This window comes from Onthophagus taurus, chromosome 8 (assembly GCF_036711975.1).
Source record: "Onthophagus taurus isolate NC chromosome 8, IU_Otau_3.0, whole genome shotgun sequence".
Classification (NCBI taxonomy): domain Eukaryota; kingdom Metazoa; phylum Arthropoda; class Insecta; order Coleoptera; family Scarabaeidae; genus Onthophagus; species Onthophagus taurus.
This window is the reverse complement of record NC_091973.1, coordinates 4,550,952-4,572,340: the sequence shown is the minus strand read 5'-3', so window position 1 is coordinate 4,572,340 and position 21,389 is coordinate 4,550,952. Positions and strand designations below refer to the sequence as shown.

The window sequence follows — 21,389 nt, the reverse complement described above, 5'->3', positions numbered from 1 at the left end:
TAGTCTGTTTAGTGTGTATCTAAGAAAACGAGGCAGTTAGAAAATAAAATCCCTAAATACATCACACAAAAATTAAAAATGTATTTATTAATTTAAAAATTAATAAGCATTTTTGATAAATTATAACGCAAATTTCTTTAAATATTAATTAAAATTCTTTAACGTTTTAAAAAATCATAAAATTTAGTAACCTAACCTATAAAACAAACATAACCTTTAAAAAAATCGAACATTATGGAAACTCATCAATTAAAAACGGTAATTAACCACAAATTAATCAATAAATTTTTTATTATACAATTTTAGTTCAGAGACTTTCTACAACTTTATAATGTTATGTCCGACTTATGCTTCTCGAATTGTATAACGACACTTAATTCAAGAGAATTAAACCCCGAAGAAGAATTATGCGTTGATCGTTGCGCCTCTAAATACATAAACTGCAACAACCGCTTGATTAAGGTTTACTCAGGAATGCAGGAGAAGATTGTTGAAAGGCGTATGAAGGAACTTCAAGAAATGGAACAAAAAGCTTTGGAACAACAGAAAATGTTGGAGGAACAGCAAAGTGTAAATGAGCAAAAAGTTGAAATAGAAGAAAAAGGGTCATAGCTGTTTAAAATTTATTAATTAGTTGGTGTTAAATTATTTGTAAATAAACAAATGAATCAAATTACAATTTTAATACTATTTCCCATGCCTTTGAAATTGGTCAAGATCAGTTCAAATCTACCAGATTTCGTATGATGTTGGTGTTTGTATTAATTGGGGCGACCAAGATTACTTTCTCCATCAGTTTGAATCCAGATAAACTCAGCTGTACAACATTCCAGATAAACTCAGCTTTAAGTCAGCTGTACAACATGGTGTACTGAATCGCGTCTGCCTGAAAAATCTACCATATTCCCACGCTTCAGCAGCGTAGATATTGTAGTGATGTTTGCTTCCTCTTCAGGTTGATCAATGGTTATTGCGACTACCACATTCCCACGCTTTAGCAGCGTAGATATTGTAGTGATGTTCGTGTCCTGTTCAGATTAGTCAATGGTCATTGCTTTAAGTCAGCTGTGGTTAGTTTCAACATAATCTGTACAACATGGTTTACTGTATCGCGTTTGCCTGCCAAATCTACCATATTCCCACGCTTCAGCAGCGTAGATATTGTAGTGATGTTCGCTTCCTCTTCAGGTTATGATATGATTTTTTATTTTACATCAACAGCTCGAACCAGTCTTATAAGAATTCTCCAATCGTACGGATAGATCGCCTTAAGTTAGACATACTTGTCCTTACGCCAAACAATTTTAGACGTGTTATTCGATGCGCCATGCTCAGTTTTGTACCCAGATAGAATTAATTTTGTTTTTATACATACTCGTGTCGCTACTCCCATGTATAAATAAATAAATAATCTACATTACAAAACGTACCAACCTCAATGAAAATGAAACGGCTGATGAGCTAACACCAACAAACTGCTAAAATATTAATATTTCCGCCATAATCACGTAGATGTTTATGGTATGGTGAGGTAACTCGTTATCGTTGATGTGGAATTTCTGAATAACTTTGTAAGATATCTGACTTCTTCGGCAAAATACTTCCAATTCTCAAATCTAGTCAATTCCCAAATTCTTGATAGTCAAAAATATTATTATTATTAGGAGTAGAGTTTCCTTATTTATAAGTAGTCGACATTTTTGAGTGTTTCACACACTCTTTGGATCAAAATTGAATAGCAGAAGTGTTTTTAAGAAAAACAATGTATTTGTATGTTCGTCACTGTTACGCCGTAGCTCTAATTATAGTTCTGGTGAAAATGTATTCATCGTCGTTCGTCATGTTTATAAATAGGTTTGTTAATCTTCAAAGAAATCTTATCCACTAAACCTGGCTCAACTGAAAAACACAATTAAATTAAAAACAAGGTTTAATGACTTTCTAAAATTAAGAACATCTCACAACAACATGGTGGAATCGGCTCCTATATTACACAATTTTCTTAAAATCAGAAATTAATTTTTTACCCTTCCTTACCTCGGCTGCTTCGGCTTCCAAAAAACATATTCTGTTGTATTTTTTGAAGAATTAAAAAAAATCTTAATATTTTAAGACATGATTCAACATGATGGTGATTTAAGTGATTAAGGAGATTAAAAAAATCTTGTATTGCAGAAATTTAATGGTCTCAACCGTAATTATGATTATATTTGTGGTTTTATAGAGGCTTTTAGGAGCCGTATCGTCGGAGTGCATCAATTGGTACTTAAACTTTTAGTACACAAACTTTACCCCATCGGAAAAACAACAAATAAACCTTACATATCAAATTAATACCTAATTTAATTAATATCGCACGATTAAAATTAATCAACATTTTAATATTGATTATTTAAACTTCCTGAAGGAAAATCGTTTTGTTACGATAACCAAAGTTATGTGGCTAAAGAAATTTAGAAGAAAATGATGTCGTAACAATAAAAAGCTGTGTTCTGCTTGACCGCATTATATCGGTTGTACTTTTTCTCCTACCTCACGGAATTTAGTTTATACAGAGAGGATCAAATGTGAAATTAAGATAAAGTAAATTAAAATAATAAGAAAATAATCTTAATTAATCACAAATTTTGAAACAAATTAAAAAAAATTTCATTACAAAAAAAAAATCACTCATCTTTATGTCCTATTTAAGTACACATCTTTGTATTTAATTTTCTTTGATAATTCCTGTACTTTCAAATCTTTTTTTATATAATCTCCCACTAAACACCCAATCAATATTCCCTATAGATCCGAAATTTAAGTATAAATATCGGCGGATTGCTACATTTGGCCAACAATCAAGATTTGTTTAAACACACTCAACATGTACTCCCAACTCGTTTTAGTGGCTTGTTTCACCCGTGAGTTTTAAAAAATATCCCTCAAGAATTTTGATTACACTTCGTTAACTTTTCAGTTGCTATTTCTGCAACCCCAGAATTTTACCGTCACATTAGAAGTAACCATGGAGATGGGTCCATCAATAACGACGAAAATGATATCGGCAAAAAGGAAGGTGCTAGTGTTGGGGCTGGATTGAGAAGTATTGCTCAAGGATCTGCACAACAAGCTCACAACGCTGTTCAAAACCAACATTTAGCGGCCAGTCAAGCTGCTTATGTTGCTAAAAATACTTTAGCTCAAGCTGCAGCAGGAGTAAGTCAAAATTTTCTTAAAAATATTTTTTCTTAATAAATCTTTTAGGCATCAGCAACAGCTCAAGCCGCTTTAGCTGGAAAACAAATTCTCCTCCAAGGTTTAGAGCAACAAGTACGTGATGCTAAGGTTGCATTGGAAGGTGAAAGACAACAACTTCGCCAAGCAGAAAGAGCAGCCGACGCAGCTCAAAAAGCATCGAGACAAGCCGCTCAACACGTTAATGTACTCCAAGCAGCCTCGAACGTCGCCCAAGCAGCTTCTGAACAAGCTAATAGAGCAGCCGCTGAAGCTGCCGGAGAATTAGCCGCCCAAGAGTCGATGGTTGGATCTGCCGAACAAAGATTGGAACAACTCACAGATCAATTAAAGGGAGTTTTAATTGATTTTAGAGCAACTAGACACGCAGCGGCCAACGCAGAACAAGCAGCAAGAGAAGCGCAAAATAATGCCGCAAGAGCCGCCGCTGCGGCTTCTGTTGATTATGATGGTCACGATGGTCGTCAGCAAAACGGAAATGGTTCCGAAGAGCATCACGCCGAAGCCAGTGTTCCGGATGCGTCATATTCATATTATTGATAAAAATTATTTTTTTTATATTTGTAATTCTTGTAAGATTGGTTTTTGTTTTTGAAATATATTTTGGATAAAAAAATAATTTTGGTGTTTATAATTAATATATAAAAATTTGTGATTTTTACCTTAATACCGTTAGTGGAGAGAGCTTAGTACAGGAATAAAAGTGATTAAGATGATACCAAAATTTTTTTTATATTTGAGTGTTTGTAATAATAGTTTTTTATAAATGTTAAAGAAGTTTGATATATTATTGATTTATGTTAATTTTTGAAAGATTTGATTCGGCTGATGATGACCTAAAGTAAAGGTCGAAACCGGTTCCGAGGAAATTTAAATAAAGCAGGAATGAAGTTTTTTAAAAATTATTAAGTTTTTTATTATTAATACCTCATTTAAACCTGCAATATGGATTGTATCAAAATTATTGTTATTGGTGGAATACGAATATGAATATGGTAAGATATAGGATTAAGATTTGAATAATGGAAAAGAATAAGACGAATGGTTTAAAATATATAACAGCAGTTTATCAAATAAACACAGACATTTTATAATATTTATATAAAACATAAAAAGTTTCATGTTCAACAAAATAGGTGGTACTAGAAACTTCCCTGGCAAAAGAAATCGACCGCTTGAACCGCGCTTTACTAACAAACATATATAAAAATGTACAAAAAAAAACAATATAAAAACAATAGTATCGTTACTTGTAATAAAAACTTTCTAAAAAGTATTTAGATAAATAAAAAATATAATCTACTTTGGTGCTAATCGTAGACCGGGCCGCCACGATACCCTGGTACATATACACGCTATTTCAAAAGTAGTAGTAGTAAAATGTGTCGCTAGCTATCGAGGTAAGGGGCGGCTCGGTTAACAAATTTCATTTTATTTTTTTTTTCGCGTCGCTTATCGTCTTGTGTCGACAATTGACTATGTACTAAGCCGGGCGATCTGTCCCGCATTTATTCTTTTAAATATTGCACTAACGGTAACTACGCGCAGCCGCAAAAACTGCATTTCAATCCACATATTAAATCGTAAATATAAGAATTACGAACTAGTAATAATAATAATTATACTTCGCTTATTATCATTACCGTCCACGTATCGTAAAAAAGAAGAAGAAGCCTATCCGTATATCGAAAAGTTATAAAAAGTAAAAAATATACGCGTGAAGTCGCGCTGTGACGCGTCGTTTATTTATTTAATCAATAAAAAAGGTCGCTAAAATCAGATGATTCAAAAAGGGTCCGATTAAACAGCGTTTTCGATCTCCCCTTTTTTTCTCTCTTGTTTTCATTTATTTTATTTTTATTATTTTCTTAACTTGTTTGGTTTCGTTTTTTCCCCTATTAGAATTTTGCTTTAATCGTTCATTTCGCTTTACTCGCCGATACGATGTAATAAAAATTTAAAAAAATACGCCCGCCACGGCCCAACGGCCGCAATATTGTTTATTGCACACATCAAAAACTCCGCTAATTACCATTTATAACAGTTTAGTATAAAAATTCAAATTTAAAAAATACAAGTCTTAGAATAGCTGATACTATATATATAATATACTATACATTATCATCCGTGCAATTTATTTAATATTAATACATTAAGACGTCTAATATTTATCACACATTAAAAAATAAAATAGTAGGTAATAGGGTAGGTATAACGTGCGGACGCAAGTGAGCCTCGTTTCGCACTCTACGCCACCCACTTTTCCTTTATCTTTCAATTCTATTTTTTTAATACTCCTTTCTCATTCACCACACGTTTAATTAATTCATTTTTATATAAAACTTACATCTACAATATATCGATCAAAAGTTGATTAATTGAAAAAGCTTTATATTAAATTACGCGCACTTCTTTTTTTTTTTTTAAATCATTATATTTTATTCCAAATTTCGTTTTGATATGAAGTAACGTAACGTTTAGTGCGAAACAAGATTTTCCTTTTTTGAGAATCGCCCCAAATAACGCAAACAAGGCTTTTCAAATTCAATTAGATCAAAATATATAGCTTGAGTAAACAGACATTGTATATTAAATAAATAAATTCCATCAAAATATATATATCAATTTACATATATATATATAAAATACGAACACAAAATATTAAACACCACTATATATAAAAAAAATATAAACTAACACCAATTACATTTAATTAATAAAATAATAAAAATAATAATAAATCTCTAATATACAGGGTGTATTATCTATGAATTTGAGACGAATAAATGTTGGGGGAAAATTAATTTAAAAAAATTGAAATGGTCAATTTCAAACGCCAAGTAATTAATTAATATACCAAATATTTTTGGCGTTTTATATAGTTTGAGTTAGTTGGGGCTGAGGGAAAGGCGGTATTTAAGGGGGTTTAGGGCGGGGGTGTCTGTGGGGCGGTCCGGTCAGGTACTTGGGGCTAATTGCGCCGCCGTCAGCGAAAATATCCGGCGACGTGGATCGCCGGCAGGCTCGCAGATTAGACTAGTATATACAATACCCTGAACGTTGCCGACTGGGACACAAGCATCATGACTGTCTGCGCCGACTCCACTTCGACTTCATTCTTTCATTTGTCATTTCCGGTTAGAGAAATTAAAAAGGATGCGTGCGTATCCTTTATCTACTTGGACCCATTTTCTTTTTTTTATTTTTTTGCATCAAAAACTATTTCGTATCGAAACCGTTCGAATACTTATTTCCATCACTGTATATACTGGCTGTATAACGTTCGCGAGATGGCGACCAGATTTTTTTCAGGTCGCCGCGAGCGTGTTCTGGCTATATTTAGGCTGAGCTATTTTAAGAATGTGTTACACAGGAAACTGAAGTGATTTTTTATATTTAAAAAAATTATTTAAATTATTCCTGTGTTTGAAAAAACGCAAAAAATTCTCTATAAAAGCCCCAGCTTATATTGTTAGTGTTCAATTACACGTCCTCGATCGATTCTCTAACCAAAAATACAATAGAATTGCTCGGTACAAATTTAGGGTGTTATTTATTTTAATTTTTTTTGTTTTTGAGGAGTGGCCTGACTATGTCAACGAAGCTTGTGGTCTTCGCTATCGCTATCGGCGCCGTAGCTCGCCTTCGACCACTCGCGGTCGCGAGAAAAGAGAATTTGATTACACATATCGTATTCAAATATACTTTTAAATATGTATAATTGCTACTAGATAATTGTAATTATGCCTACGCGTCTCCACGGGTCCTCCCATTCCAATGGAACGGAGTCCGCACCGCGATTCTCGCCCCTACGTTAACACCAACGGAACGGCACCGCTCTTGGCCTATCGGCACCCTCCTTCACCAGCGGCTTATGAAATTCTCTACCAGGTCTCGAATGTATCGTTGCCCAACAATGCTCACAATAATACTAAAAAGAAATTACGAAAAAGATTTAATTTTAATTAAAAATTTTTAAAAAAATTTACCTGTAAACAAGTAACGTTGGCGCAAAAGAAAGGTGCAAACTTTCCACCACATCGTTGCCCCTGACACTCATCGCACATTTGGTCATCCAAAACATACGGTTTAACCTCAACGCGCTTATCGATGTCACCATGTTGCAACTGAACGAAACGAGCGCTAATGGCGGCTATGTAACTTTGCTGATTGCTGAAAGCAACCCGGCCGGCCCCTTTTGGATACTTCAACTCCGGATCGGTGTCTATGCCCGCGTAGCACACCCCTCCGTAAAGCCTATCCATAATCATAGCCAACTCCACCGCTTTCAACGGACGTGGAACGCCTCCAACGAAAACCGTTTTTCGTGGATCCAACGGCATCGACGCGTCCAACACGAAATCAGCATCCGAGAGTCTCCACGGCCGAATCTGCACTGGTTTATCTTTGATAGTTGGAGAAGATACGCATAAATATAATTTATCTTCATCCGTAATACAAGCGTCAATCAAACTTTGAACAGAATTCTCATCCTAAAAATGAAATCATCAACATTTTATTAACACTTTTGCGTTGATTTTACCTGAAATAATAAGAATGCATATCCTTTCGGTGGAAAATAAGATTTGCTTTCAGCTTTATGGGGCCAATCGACGACCAACGGTCCAAAACGTCGGAAACTGTTCGTTATTTCATCCTCGTCGATATCGGGAGGTAATCCGCCGACGAAAACTTTCCTCGAGAATCTTTCGCCACCCTCCGAACCCTGCGAATGGGGCGAAGACCTCGATGGGGAGCTCAACGGCTGACCACCACCCAATGATGAATCCACCAAATGACCTGGTTCTTCTAACAAAACAGGACCAGCCTGTTCGTCCAAACCACCAAAATATGGCGACTTTCCTATGTTAGAAAAAAAATTTTTTATTAATTAATTATCGTCAACACAATATGCAATACCAATACTGTGATATTGGTTGCATACTTGCAATGATGACGACTTTATATGTTAATACTAGTGAACTGGTTTAGGAATGATAATAAATAAGTGGGAATCGTCCCCGAAATGGAGGTGGGTTGACCCCATACCGTCGTCTTAAGGTTATTGCACCCTATCCACGTGCCCTATAAAATTGGGGTAGTTTCCGAATCGCAGGGTGTTGGGACGCAGGCGCGCCGTTCCACCTTCCGTGTGCACTATTGACCGGCACTCATTTCGAAAATCGGCCCCAAGGGATACGAAAACAACCCCGTCGAATGACAGCAGCCACGTCCCGGTTATTTTTAGATGTATTTTTAGACTTTTAAAAAAAAATTATTTTTTTCGATAACTAAAAATTTTTCTTAAATGAAACAGACAAAAATCGAAATTGTACCTGATTTTTTGTAGGTGTAAATCCCCAAGGTTTTCATGTAGAGATAAGGTGCTGATAAGGTATTTAAAAACGGTATAAGACCACTGCGGACGTGTGTTTATAGTTAAAAGTACGTATTTAACTATAGATACGTAAAGGAAATAAACCGTAACTAACAATTTCTTATTTAAAATTAAATATTTGAGTTAAAAGCATTCATCATCAGCAACATCGATCGTTGGGTTTTAGGGGAGTTTCGATGTGGGGTTGGTTCAGATTAATCATTCATGTAATTAATTAAAGGACTGACATAGCTGTTATAGAGGAGTGACGTTAAATTTAATTTTAGGTGTTTTAAATTTTAATTTCTTATTTCCTTTTTACTTACATTTATGACAATGGGTTTTTTAGCTATTAAGTCTTGGAATGCTTTCAAAATTGTAAAAAAATTGAATTGGATTTTTGTCGTTAAGGTGCCTTTCAATTTTATTGTTGTGTTTAATTCCTTATGTAATTGTTCGAAATTATTGCTAGATTTAATTTCTTTTTTTTTGTTGTTTATGAAATGTTTAATTAATTGTTTTTAGTAATATTTATGAAATTGTGGTTGCATTATTTTTATTTTTTGTTTTAATTTTGTTTAAAAAGTGACGTCAGAATTACCACACTTAACAAAGCACCTTTCCATTTTAAGTTTAATTTCTAATACTTACATAAGCAGTTATTAAAAAACTTTTTTTACAAAACTTTTTTGGTAATGTTAAAAAAATAGCGGGGGTACTTACCATGTAGGGAGTGTGTAAGCGACGGATATGCGTTGGTATTGCAATTCATTAAACCTGCAAAGGAAGAAAAAAAGGGGTTGAAACTGATCGACTGGAAAAAAATAAAAATTATCGACGGTAGCACGTAACGGCAAAGTATTCAGGTTAATTATTCCATTCGATTAGATTGCGTAACCGGAGGCGGGGGCGAACCAGGAATTGAAGCGGGGCCGTTTCGGCGACACCAAATGTGGGTTACTAAAGAGGAAACCAACGATTACGAACTACTAACGCCCCATACAAAATTAGTTATGTATTTTTATATGTATAATAAATAATAACAAATTTTTGTGCTTATTGTACATTTTTTTGATCGGCACGAGTTACGGCTTACACAATAACTACTATTATTTGCATAATGGACGGTAACATAAGGAAAACAGAAAAATAAGTGCCGATTAGCACCGGGAAGATAATAAGCAGTAAGAATATTGCGCAACATTTTTAGTAAACTCCGATAGCGCGTTGTTGGTAATCAAATAATTACAAAGGTTTTCGTTGCGCAATGATATTTTCGGATCCCTGAAGAAGGCGTTATGAGGGCAAAAAAGGTGTAGAGAGACGTAGCAGGTACGGCCTCCACCTCTTCATTGTCCGTTATCGATCCGCGCATTTTGAGAGGCGTCGCGACGCCGCCGCCGCCGTAACCGCGATGCCACGCATGTGTCATCGTTAAGAGGGGGCGGAGTATACACAGGAAGTGTTCGCACGTGCCAATGCCCTTAAACCTAAAAACCCATCCGGAACTAACTCGTAACTAATAAAAACTTGTAAATAATTATCTTTGATATCTAACCTTTTGGAATACGGTTGATTTGCGTAAATTGATTGTTAGACCATTTAGAAACGGAACCGTACATTTTGAAAAACAATTTTTTTTTTTCTTTTAATGTTTTGTCACGTGTCTTTAGCGTCGTAATTGAGATCCGCGCGCACTTTTCACCGCGACGTCTCGTATTGCACGCGACGTGGCCGGCCTCGCACTGAAGGTTACCGCGGACCGTGACTCTCACAGTCTCGGGAACCGCGCTTCGGTTGCGTCGCACCGCCACGGACTCCGTGGCCAGCAGCACTGTCCTCGGGCAAACGCGATGAGGGGCCGGGGCCGGGGCCAAACGACAACGACGAGTACGACTCCAACAAAGTCCCCCACTTGAAGGCTTCCGCTACATACGAACGAACCATACCGTTTTCAAAAATTATTTATATTCTCAAAATAGTTATTAAACAAAAAATTATTTTTATACTTAATACATTCAATGTACTTAAGCAAAAATAATTGCGTTTACTCACTTAAGGTTTCGGTCCACGTGGCTGAGCGCGTCCGGTTAAAATTCTAAACCAACGGAAAACCACCGTTTGTAAGAAGTAATTTTTTTAAGTAATCTTAAGCCAATTCTACTTCTCCGTTTACTTCCGTAATATTACCTTTATATAACATTAAACTAATTTTGCAACTTTTTTTAAGACATAAAAATCCATAACAGGTATACAAGCTATCCCGTATCTTCCGCGTCAAAGCATTATATGGTTGTAGGATATAAATTTTTCAAAAATGTATAAAATATAATAACCGAACGGGAACTGTTTAAAGTCTCTCCAATACCGATTCACTTCAATAGCGCAAAAAGTTTATTTCTCTTTCCGTGTCAAATCTATTGGTGAGTACACGAAACTAGTTTAGAACGGCGCGGTGGACCGGACGGGGGTGAGACCGATTGCCTGAGTGTGATTTACGATCTCCCTTAAATTGTTATTGGAGGAAAAACAGTTCCGAAAAATTTTATTAGAAAGATCGCTTCAGAATAATCTCAACCGTATAATGCTCTGATGCGGAAGATACGGAAGATATAAACACTAAAATATAACAACAACGCAAGAAGAAGAAGTGTTGTTAAATACTCGGGTTTTTTTTTTTAATTGAGTCGATTATCGATATACCAAACTTATTTATAACATCTACAAGAATGCTACAATGACGGGATTGCAAATGCTTAAGTAATTTGCGCGGATGATATAGTTCTAATATCGGATAGCCTTGGAGAGATTAAACTAATGCTGAACGACTTAAAGGAGGTGTGTACTAAAAATCAACGTGGAGAAATCAAAATTTATGACAAATCTTGTTCCCAACTCTAAGATCAATATTGGAGATAATGAGATTGAGAGGGTTGACAGATAATCAAACAAGCGAACTAAACAGAAGGATCACATTCGTATGGGCAGCCTATGAGAAACTTAGAGACATCTCCAAAAGAAAAGGCTTTCAATCAATGCGTGTTTCCGGTTATGACATAAGGCTCCGAAACATTAACATCAACGGTAGGCACTGCCAGAAGGATCCAAGTAACGCAAAGATAGATGGAGAGGTCGATCCTGGTTCTAACTCTGAAGGACTACATACGAAATGAAGATCTATGAAGAAGAACTGGCGTAAATGATTAGATCAACATTGTGGCAAAGCTTAAGTAGAACTGTTTGGGTATTTACCATGGGACGGGGTAATATATATATAGGGTGTTTCATAATATATGCGCAGAACTTCAGGATGTGATAGCTTGTCCAAAAATTTGAAAAAAAGTTTCTATCAACTTATTCTCCAAAATACACCATTTTCGAGATACAAGCTATTGAAATTTAATTAAAAAAATCGTATTTTACGGATCTCCGGAACCGTACTCATAATAAGCTAAGTTTTGTGCGAGAAAAATTTTTTGAAGTCTTAATTGGTTAAGATTTTGGAGGGATAGTGGTTGTTTTTCACCCCAACTTCTACGCGACTGGAAAAAGTACGGTTTTGAGACATCCATTTGAAACGTCAATGTTTTCTACACAAAAAAGGTACTGAAGGTCATGAGCTTTAAAGTTGACCGTTTTCGAGAAAAATCAACTTTTATGTTGAATAACATGGTCAATTTTTTGAAATACAACTACAAATCATACACGGTTAAAGAAACAACAGAAAAAATCTAAACAATTAAGTTCGGGAGATCGCGGTGGCCAAGGACCTCCTCGACCGATCCAACGGTCTGGATATTCATCGTCCAAGTATTGGCAAGCAACCAAAGTAAAGTGGGCAGGAGATCCATCATGCATAAAGTACATGTTTTGTCTTACAGTTACTTTTGCAGTACTTCTTCTAGAAATTGTCGATAATCTGCACCGTTTAATCTGTTCGGAAAAAAATGTGGGCCTATCAAATGATTACCGACGATGACAGCCCAAACATTTACGGAAAATTGTTGCTGATGATGGCCTTCTGCAATTTCATATGGATTTTCTTCTGCCCATATGGTTATTGTGAAAATTGAAAATACCATTCTTCGACAAAGATGCTTCATCGGTAAACAGAACTTCGGCTCCAAACTCAGGATTTTGAGCTATTATGCCTTGCATCCATGTACAAAAAGCCAATCTTGGCGGAGAATCTCTTGGCAATAAGATAATAAATTCTCCAAACCGTCGAGTGAGATAGGTTTAAGTTGTTTGCAATTTTTCTTCGGATTTTCATCAATTTCGTTGAAGATAGCCTCTTCTACTTGGGGATTTGCAACTTCCATAGGCCGCCCATTATCAGCAGTATTCTTTTTAAAACTTCCATTTTCCCATAGTAGTTGGTGAATGCGTAAAAACAAGTTATGGTGTGGTACTGGGCGATTAGGATGTCTTTCTTGATACAACCGCCTTGCTTCTGCCGAATTACCGCACGCCATTCCGTAAAATTTGTGTAATTCATTTTTAATTTTGTAATACAAGTTTACTTTTTGTAGGTATTAACTAATTGATATTTTGACGTAGCTTATGTTATAAAACTCAGCTTATTATGAGTAGAAAATGCTTACAAACGCTGTTTTCTGTATGATAAACGGTTCCGGAGCATACAAAGCAAGATCACCATGCATACAACAATTGGTTATATCATTTATATATATTTAAAAAAGCAGAGGACCGAGGACAGATCCCTGGGGTACTCCATACTTGATATGAGTCTTACCGCTAGTAGCATTATTGTAAACAGTGTACTGCTTTCTATTTCTTAAATAATTTTTAAAAACTCTCAGTGATGGTCCCTGAACTCCCAAAGCTTCGAGGTTACTAAGCATTATAGCAAGTCCAGGAAAACAGCCAAAACGGTTTTGCTCTCATTGAGATTTCTATAAACAAGTTCTAACAATAAATAATAGCAGTCTGTGTACTCTTACCGCCTATGAAACCATGTTGCTCACTAGTTTGGAAACTAATCATATTCAAATGGGACAATAGTCTACTTTTTAAAAATGATTAAAATATTTTGGCAAAGGCCGACAGCATAGATATGGGTCTATAGTTCTCCGGAAGAGCTTTTGAGCCCTTTTTATGCACTGGAGTTATTCATCCTAACTTTAGAATATCGGGAAATTGACCAAGTTTTATTTCTCTATTGATAATACTTGATAGAACAGATGACAAAACTCCTTTCAGTACTTTCACCGCTTTTGGTTTTATATTATTATGAATTAACTTTCATGATAACCACACAAAATTTATTTTTGAAATATATTTTATCAAGATAACAGACTATTATGGTTAATTTAGACTTTTCACCTCAACCAGCTTCTTTCAAAGAGTAAAAGTTGAATCATAAGAATTACGCCCTCCAAAAGATTAAGGCAGATTTAGGTCCTTGATGAATCTAGTATTGCTAGATAACATGGTTACTTTTAAATTTTGACGTTTCACCTCAACCTAATTCATACAAAAGTTGTCCTAAGAAACCATGAAATTGAAATATTTAAATTTTTTTCAACCTCATGGTCATGTTCATCCCAAAGCTTTTGAGACCAAAGAGTAAAAGTTGAGTCATAAAATGAAACGCGAAATCCATCTCAAGCATTTTTTTTTGTTGCTGCCGGGCTGAGTGGATTGTAACTTACGCCCTCCAAAAGATTAAGGCAGATTTAAGTCCTTGATGAACCTAGTATTGCTCCAAGGTGTTGTTTCTTTGTGGCAGAAGGTGTCAAGCAAAGCTTTCTAAAAAAAAATTTTGGGCCTTAGGAGACGCAGTTACATAGAATCTCTGACTTATCGTTTGCAAAGTCGAAAAGTTTGATCCTCATCTTGTCCAATGTTGAAGAGATGGTAATTTAGAGATGTGTAATGTAAGAGCGACATTAAGTCCTTTTTGTTTGTCTTTGGCCAACGACTTTTCATTAACCACCATGCCTTTGTGACCTAGAACCCACCATAAGGTAACTTTGCCCCTGTCGAGTGTATCATGTAATCTTGAATTGCGTTTAAGGCAGGTCCGTAAAGATATTTATCGATATTTATGTCAAGCCATATTAGTCTAATAAAACACCAGAATTAAAAAAATTTAAGAATAGACAAATATACATGGTAAAACCTAACTTAGAAACAACTACTTAAACTTATTTGATTAGTAGACTGCGATGTCACTTGTGCATATTTAATGTGGGTATTGATTATTGGATGTTTGTTGGTAGTTGTTTGGGCAAAACATCACTGCTTTTCGTTACTATGTTATTACGAAGTTTGTACATTTCACTCAGCGAAGTTATTAATGTGTATATATATCAAGTCCCTTTGGTATAGTTAGAAATCTTTTCTTTGTACTTTCTCTGTATTATCAGCAAATACATATACTAGATAGAAATTACTCAAAAATAAAGCAGTAAATAAAGCCAGCACCCTAATAGTATAGTAATAGTATAGGTATACTTTTTCTTGTAGGCAAGTTCCGATTTGGTAGTGCAATGCGTGTGTTAAGCAGATTTAGGTCGATATGGTATTTATTGTAGCGCCTCGGCCGCAAGCGACCTTGACCATGATGATTAATCATGGATTCTCAATTTGTGCCAAAACCAAACCAACAAAAATAATAAAAAATTTTATTACTTTGGTATATGTGTTATGAAAAGGATTGGCAATGTTGTATTATTGTGCAAATGAAGCAGTTTGTGTTGAACTCATGTTAAATAAAATTTTCAATTAGTCAATAAAATAAAAAAAATTGGTCATTCTGCATTTACGCCTACCTAATCTAGAACACAAAAGTATTTCTGCGCACGCTCTAAAAATGAGTGATGGCCATTGCTTGGAGACGGCGATTTTAGAAAATATAAAATTTTAACCTTCATAACGCATTTTTAAATAAATTTCGAATAACTTAATGTGTTCAGTAATTTTCTGAATAATGAAATAAAAATGTTTATTAGCTTATCCTGATTAGATAGGAGATTTAAAAACAAAAACAAACGGTTATAGATATAATAAACAAACAATCGGATGTTTAAATTAAATTTTCAATGATTCGCGAAATCTTGTTTAATTTAAACCTACACAATTTTTTAATCTTATTATTTCGTTTATTGATCACGAACGGTGTATAATACGTTATCAATTAAACGAATGCAAACTGTTAATTATGGTTAAATGCCGAATTGCAACGGATTAAAATAGATTATTGCGTCGAAATTCCTTTCAATATAATGAAGCTGTAAAGTTTGAAACGTCGAAATATTATAGCAACCGGGAGTTCGAAGCCCACGTGGAACGTTATCAACAGACGTTTTCGACTATAAATAGTCCGGGGACGCGTCGACGTTTCTACTCGAAAATTAGAAAAGCGTAAAATAGCTAGGTGTACAATTATTATTTTAAGACTTCTTCAAATTTTCTAGTTTTGAATTTATAATAACGACGTGTTAAGTAGTCATTATATTACGAGTTTTGTTTAGTACCACGAAACAGTTGTTCTGATATATTAAAGTGTTTAAAGACCAACGCACTGTTACAGCAACAGATGCCACAACTTGTAACTTTATACCAACTGCGATATCCAGTTAAATATCCCGCTGTAAAATAAGCATTAAATTATCGACAATTAAATTTTATTCTTTATGGGAACACTTTAAAAGTGTTTTTTTTTGAATTTTCTATTCGCAGTCAAAGCGGCGTCAAGTTTTCAAAGGACACACGATGGAAAAAGAGGAAGATGATGCCTTTTGTAGGGCTGAGATGGGTATTGATTCCCAGATTTCTCGCAGAAAGAGCCGGGCGCAAAAAAACACTACCAAGCTTTTCGTAAGCCCTTCCAAAATCAATATGGCTTCCGCATTCGTCTACCCTTTCCTACAGTTTCCAACCCTCCAGCAGTACTCAACATGATGTTATCTTGTTTTACAACACCTTTTTAAAAATTTCTTTTTTTTGAATAATTGAAACGAATAAAATTTCATTCCTCATTAGATTCGGTTATGAGATAATCGCGGTTCCAACGAATGATCACGCCGTCGACTTTTGCGAAATAAGAACGGTTTTTCTAATCAATTATTCCCCCTTTCACAACGATTGGATAACGCAGAATCAGAATTCTTTTTTTTTAATGGAATAAATCTTTTTTATATCCAGACAGATTGTGTCGTCACATTATTTGTTTTTCCACCCCGTATCAGGTGTACGTCAGATGATGATAGCTATTGCAAACAATAAAGTGAGCAATAAAAACGTTTAACGTTGAAGGTAGCGAATGTATATTTTGTTCTCGTAAAAATATTTACTAAACAAATCAAGAGGTTGTTGTAAAAATTATAGAATGTCGAAACACTTGCGAAACGCACTTGCGCCTGACGGAAACGGTAAGGTGTGTTATCGTGAACGATTCTCGCTCGATATCTTATCGGAATTTTAGTGAAAACGTCTCCGTGTCTATTTCGTTCTCACGTGGGTGGTAAATTCTCATAAATACTCACCTTTTAAGTCCGACGTGTCGGTTGGTTGACGCATGAAATCGTTCAAATAATGCTCCAACCCGCGCATTGTATCCAATGGGCTGCTACCGTTTGCATTTACTCCACATCGATCCTGAAAATAATAAATAACATTTACCATATTTCATTTTATTAAAAATTTTTAATAAAAAGCAGCTTAGATCAAATAATTGATCCAGATATACTTACCAAGAAATAGTGTATGAAAATTGAGTGCGATTTTTTATTATTAATAAGCAAATTGCAATGTCGTCAAAATGCATTCCAAGTGTCGCCTTTATATATTGAAATGATGTGAGGTGTTGTTTTGATTATAATTAAATTGCATATATTCAAACCGATTAGGATTAACGAGGTAATTTTAATTTGGATTACAATTAACTCGCCTTATAAGAAAAACGAGGATTGTAATTTTCCTGCAACGAACCGTTTCGCTTCTCCAACGACGAGAGCTCAAACGATGCGCATCTAATTTTACAAAGAGGTTTTAGACGTCGCAAGGGCCCTTAACTCGATTACCCTTTTCCGGCCAGTCTGATCGATACGAGCAAATTTTCATTAAAAAATATTCGCAGTTCAAAAATTATTTAACATCACGCCACACATCACGATACCAGAACATAATTTACGGAACTTTTTTACTAATACATATTTAATAATGTCGACATTTGAAATTCATATTAATCATTGCATATTTTGAACGCATACACAATGCGATACAGTCCCTGTAATTTCACCTTCGCTCGATCGTTATACGAGAAATTATTTAAATTTTAATACTTTTTATTACATTTTTTATATTACAAGAAAATAAGAATAACTAAACTTTCTGTTATTGTTGTTGTATATACTATTAAATTTCGTTGAATCGAGTTAATCATATTACATAGACTTGATAGTGTTACATGTTGTTAGTTAATAACCTGCATTTATAAAATATAATAGCATTTTGGCAAGTGCATGTGTTTTTGTTTATGAATCGCTTTATTAGTATCTTAATTGAAATGTATTTATCAATCAACTTTTTTATAAAAACTCAATATGATGTAAATGTAGTGTATAAGTGTAACTCAAATAGTAAAATCGTCTATACAGTGTTATTTTTGGTATGTGTATATATTCTGTCTGTTTATATTTGAATGAAGGTTGATGTCTATAGCGTCCACAAAGAAGAGTAAGATGCTAAGCGATGTAGGATGTATGTATGTAGAGTGCAGTGCAGACGATGATTGCATAGGGAGAGGATCCAAAGCATGGAGGCGAATATATCGTTTTCTGTCCGGACGGAATGCGAAGTAAAAGTGCCTGCGGCTGCGTCTGCGGGTATTTTTAGCTGGTGGATCGGTGGTGCGGATATTTCGGGCGTCGTGTTCACCTGCCACGTAACGGTAGCGAAGCGACGGACGTTTGAAAAAGCGTCGGGAAAACGGACGGCTGAAGAAAGCGAGCCGCCGATCGGGAGCCATGCGCGACATTTATATGGGTCACAATGCGGGAAAATCAATATTTATAAGGCGGACCGTTTTCCCTTAAGTCGAGCCGCGCGGTACACTATGACCTACATTCGCGCGAAACCTCGCGTCGGCGTTATGTAACGCCTCGTAAGCGGTTTAGAGGTAATAAGAAGCGAGGACGAGAACGAGGCGCAGCAGTAGTTGTAAATAAAAACATAACACACAAAACATTGTAGTTAATGGTTTATTTAACAAACAAATAAAAAAAAATAAATGTAAAAAATAAAGGACACAAAAAAAAATAAATAAGTATATCACAGGTACTAGAGGCTAAAAAAAAAGAACTATAAAAGTCTATACACCAGAGGGTGGTAATAACAAAACGAAAACGTCACAAGCAGAACAGCGTATTATGAGCGGCATGAGCAGGTAGTACACAAACATTAGCGCATTGGTGAGATGTGCAAGAGGGCCACACATTACCTGGTAGGACAGGAGTTCCCGGGGTTCGTCCGTGGCGGTTATTTCGAAGGTGGGAGGTTGCTGGAAGTGGCCTTTGCCGGGATAAGAGGTCGACCGGCGGAACTTGACCGGGGAGATGGCCTGCGGCTGTTGATGATTGAATGTAGGGCTCGGTTTTCGATTCCCTACGCCGATCTGTTGCAGCGGGGTCAAATTCGGCACGCTCCTGCCCCGGTTCCAAGCGGAACCCCCCGACCAGCTTCCCTGGCCGGGATTCGTCCAAGAGCCGTAACTCTTGAACAACGGATGACTAGATTGTTGTCGGACGACGTTATGCGGGAAGTTGTGGGCCGCAGTAATCGCCCTCCTGCCCTGGTTTTGGTTCCCAAAGAGCTGGGGCTGCTGGGAGGAGTAATTCTGGAAGCCTAGACCGCCGTTTACGTTTAGGTTGTGGACGTAGCCGTCCTCGACGCCCGTTGACCATAACTGGCCCGGACCAGGACCGGGCGTCGGTGTCGGCGTCGGGGTCGAAGGATTGGCATCGGCAGGGTGGAACAACGGCTCCCTCCCGAGAACCGCAGGGGCTTGTTTGGTGGCTTGCGGCGTCACGTGTTCGGGCAACTTGTCCGTCAGGTCTACGTTTGAGTTGGAGTCGCAATCCTTAGGCTTGTCGGGAGCAGAGCTCGCGGTGATCGCCGAGATTGATGAGATCGCGGTCACACCCAATTCATCTCCGCCCTGGGTACTGCTGGAGATAGCCGCCTTCTCGGAGAGTTCATCTTGCATCGCCGGCCGAGGCTGCGCCTGATGTATACTCGCCGCCTCCGACGTAGGTGTGGTGTAAAATATGGTATTTGCGGTGGCCTTAGAATTCCCCGCGTTGTTCACTGAGATCTCGACGCCACTCAAACCGATGCTCGCGTTGCCACTTAAACTAAACTCACCCATTAGTAATGTCTCGCTCGGTATGTCATATGCCCCGACCAACCACGGACTCCACCTGCCCGCAACTATGGACTCACTATTTGCCTAACCGTTGCCAAATTTCCTTCGAAACAATCGACACAACGCCTGCGCAAACAACAAACCGCTAACCATTAACTGCTTATAGCGCCATCTATCCGCACAAATAATAAACATATTATTATCCACCACCGCCATCTATTAGCGATCACTACAAATATTACTTATTTAGAGAATTTACGAATTCTTTTTAAATTATTATTGATTTCATAATTTATTCAACTTATTCATTTAGCTTAAATACCATAATTATTTATGTATAATAAATATTATATTTATTAGTTAAAGTAAAACTCTTGGGGATTGCAATCCATTCCTTCTTTAGCACACCCTTATACCATTATTTATTACGGAATGCCTAAATTTATTACATTGGAAGTACTTTAGAGCATGAGTAATTACGTTACACCGAAAAACAAAATCGATCGGATACCCGGGGGATGCTTCAGCTTCGTTTCCGAAATGTTTCTAGACGAAGTTAACAGACAACATACTGGATGGATTTTGTAATGGTTATTGAATACACCATATTATTATAATCCGAAGGAAGAGTAGAGAGAAGAGAGTGGTTGTGGTTAAGGTAGAATAGTCGTAGATAGAGAAACTAAAGAGCCCTGTTTTGGTTCAAGAGTTCTGTAGTTCCGGGCAGCTTTGAAGCTTTCCGCGCATATGTCTAATATGCAAAATGTATTAAAATGTATTAAACCAATCTCATGTTGCTTGTTCCTGGAACTTGCATCTCAAAGTTTCTGAATGTTCCTTATTGTTTATGATTGCAGGAACAAATGTTCCTACAAATTGCTTCTTCCCGTGTTTAGCAATAAATATCATTAGAAAATTTAGAAACATTTGTAAACATTTTTGTTTCGGACGCAACGTTGTTTGCCGAGTAGCGACTTTTGCAGCGTAAACATTTGTACCGAAGAGATTAATAAAGCGATTGGCGCAACATATTTAAGGGTAAATCTGGTGCAAAACATATTTTATCAGCTAATGTTTTGCCTACATTTACGTTAGCAGTGCTACTTATACGACAAAAGTTCTTTATATTTCCATTGTCGATCCTGGATTTTGCTATTAAATCATCTTACTTTAATGAACTAATAAGGCGCATGATACCATGTGTATTTCTTTCTAAAAGAGTCGGCCTAGTCCAACATTTATGTACGTTATTTTTCTGTTTTTGCAAAATAATAATTGCAGCCACCGCTGGTTGTATTCAAATGTTTACGATACATTTGTTATTGTTTCTGCTTCCTCAACAGGTTACGACAATCAGGAACAGAATGTTTCCCTTTGGTGTGG

General features: G+C 36.2%; 3 protein-coding genes and 1 long non-coding RNA gene across 4 annotated transcripts; 2 read left to right on the top strand and 2 right to left on the bottom strand.

The window, feature by feature from the left end:
• The first annotated feature begins 5 nt into the window (after positions 1 to 5).
• Positions 6 to 673, top strand: LOC111425606 (Translocase of inner membrane 9b). Its single transcript, XM_023059735.2, has 2 exons — positions 6 to 258; positions 307 to 673. Exons 1-2 carry the CDS (start codon positions 235 to 237, stop codon positions 610 to 612), a joined length of 330 nt encoding a protein of 109 aa, XP_022915503.1. The 5' UTR covers positions 6 to 234; the 3' UTR covers positions 613 to 673.
• On the bottom strand, positions 610 to 2,550 carry LOC139430972 (uncharacterized). The gene is made up of 2 exons (XR_011641323.1): positions 2,038 to 2,550; positions 610 to 1,899 (listed from the first exon to the last, which is right to left on the bottom strand). It is a non-coding gene; the product is annotated as an uncharacterized lncRNA (long non-coding RNA).
• Positions 2,551 to 2,573: 23 nt separating this feature from the next.
• On the top strand, positions 2,574 to 3,844 carry LOC111425652 (antifreeze protein Maxi-like). The gene is made up of 3 exons (XM_023059804.2): positions 2,574 to 2,903; positions 2,960 to 3,198; positions 3,247 to 3,844. The coding sequence occupies exons 1-3, from the start codon at positions 2,867 to 2,869 to the stop codon at positions 3,775 to 3,777; spliced, it is 807 nt and encodes a 268-aa protein (XP_022915572.2). The 5' UTR covers positions 2,574 to 2,866; the 3' UTR covers positions 3,778 to 3,844.
• A 438-nt stretch (positions 3,845 to 4,282) lies between these two features.
• Positions 4,283 to 20,086, bottom strand: LOC111425371 (cytoplasmic polyadenylation element-binding protein orb2). Its single transcript, XM_023059350.2, has 6 exons — positions 19,083 to 20,086; positions 17,128 to 17,239; positions 9,338 to 9,391; positions 7,781 to 8,100; positions 7,227 to 7,730; positions 4,283 to 7,168 (listed from the first exon to the last, which is right to left on the bottom strand). The coding sequence occupies exons 1-6, from the start codon at positions 20,007 to 20,009 to the stop codon at positions 7,052 to 7,054; spliced, it is 2,034 nt and encodes a 677-aa protein (XP_022915118.1). The 5' UTR covers positions 20,010 to 20,086; the 3' UTR covers positions 4,283 to 7,051.
• Positions 20,087 to 21,389: the final 1,303 nt, after the last annotated feature.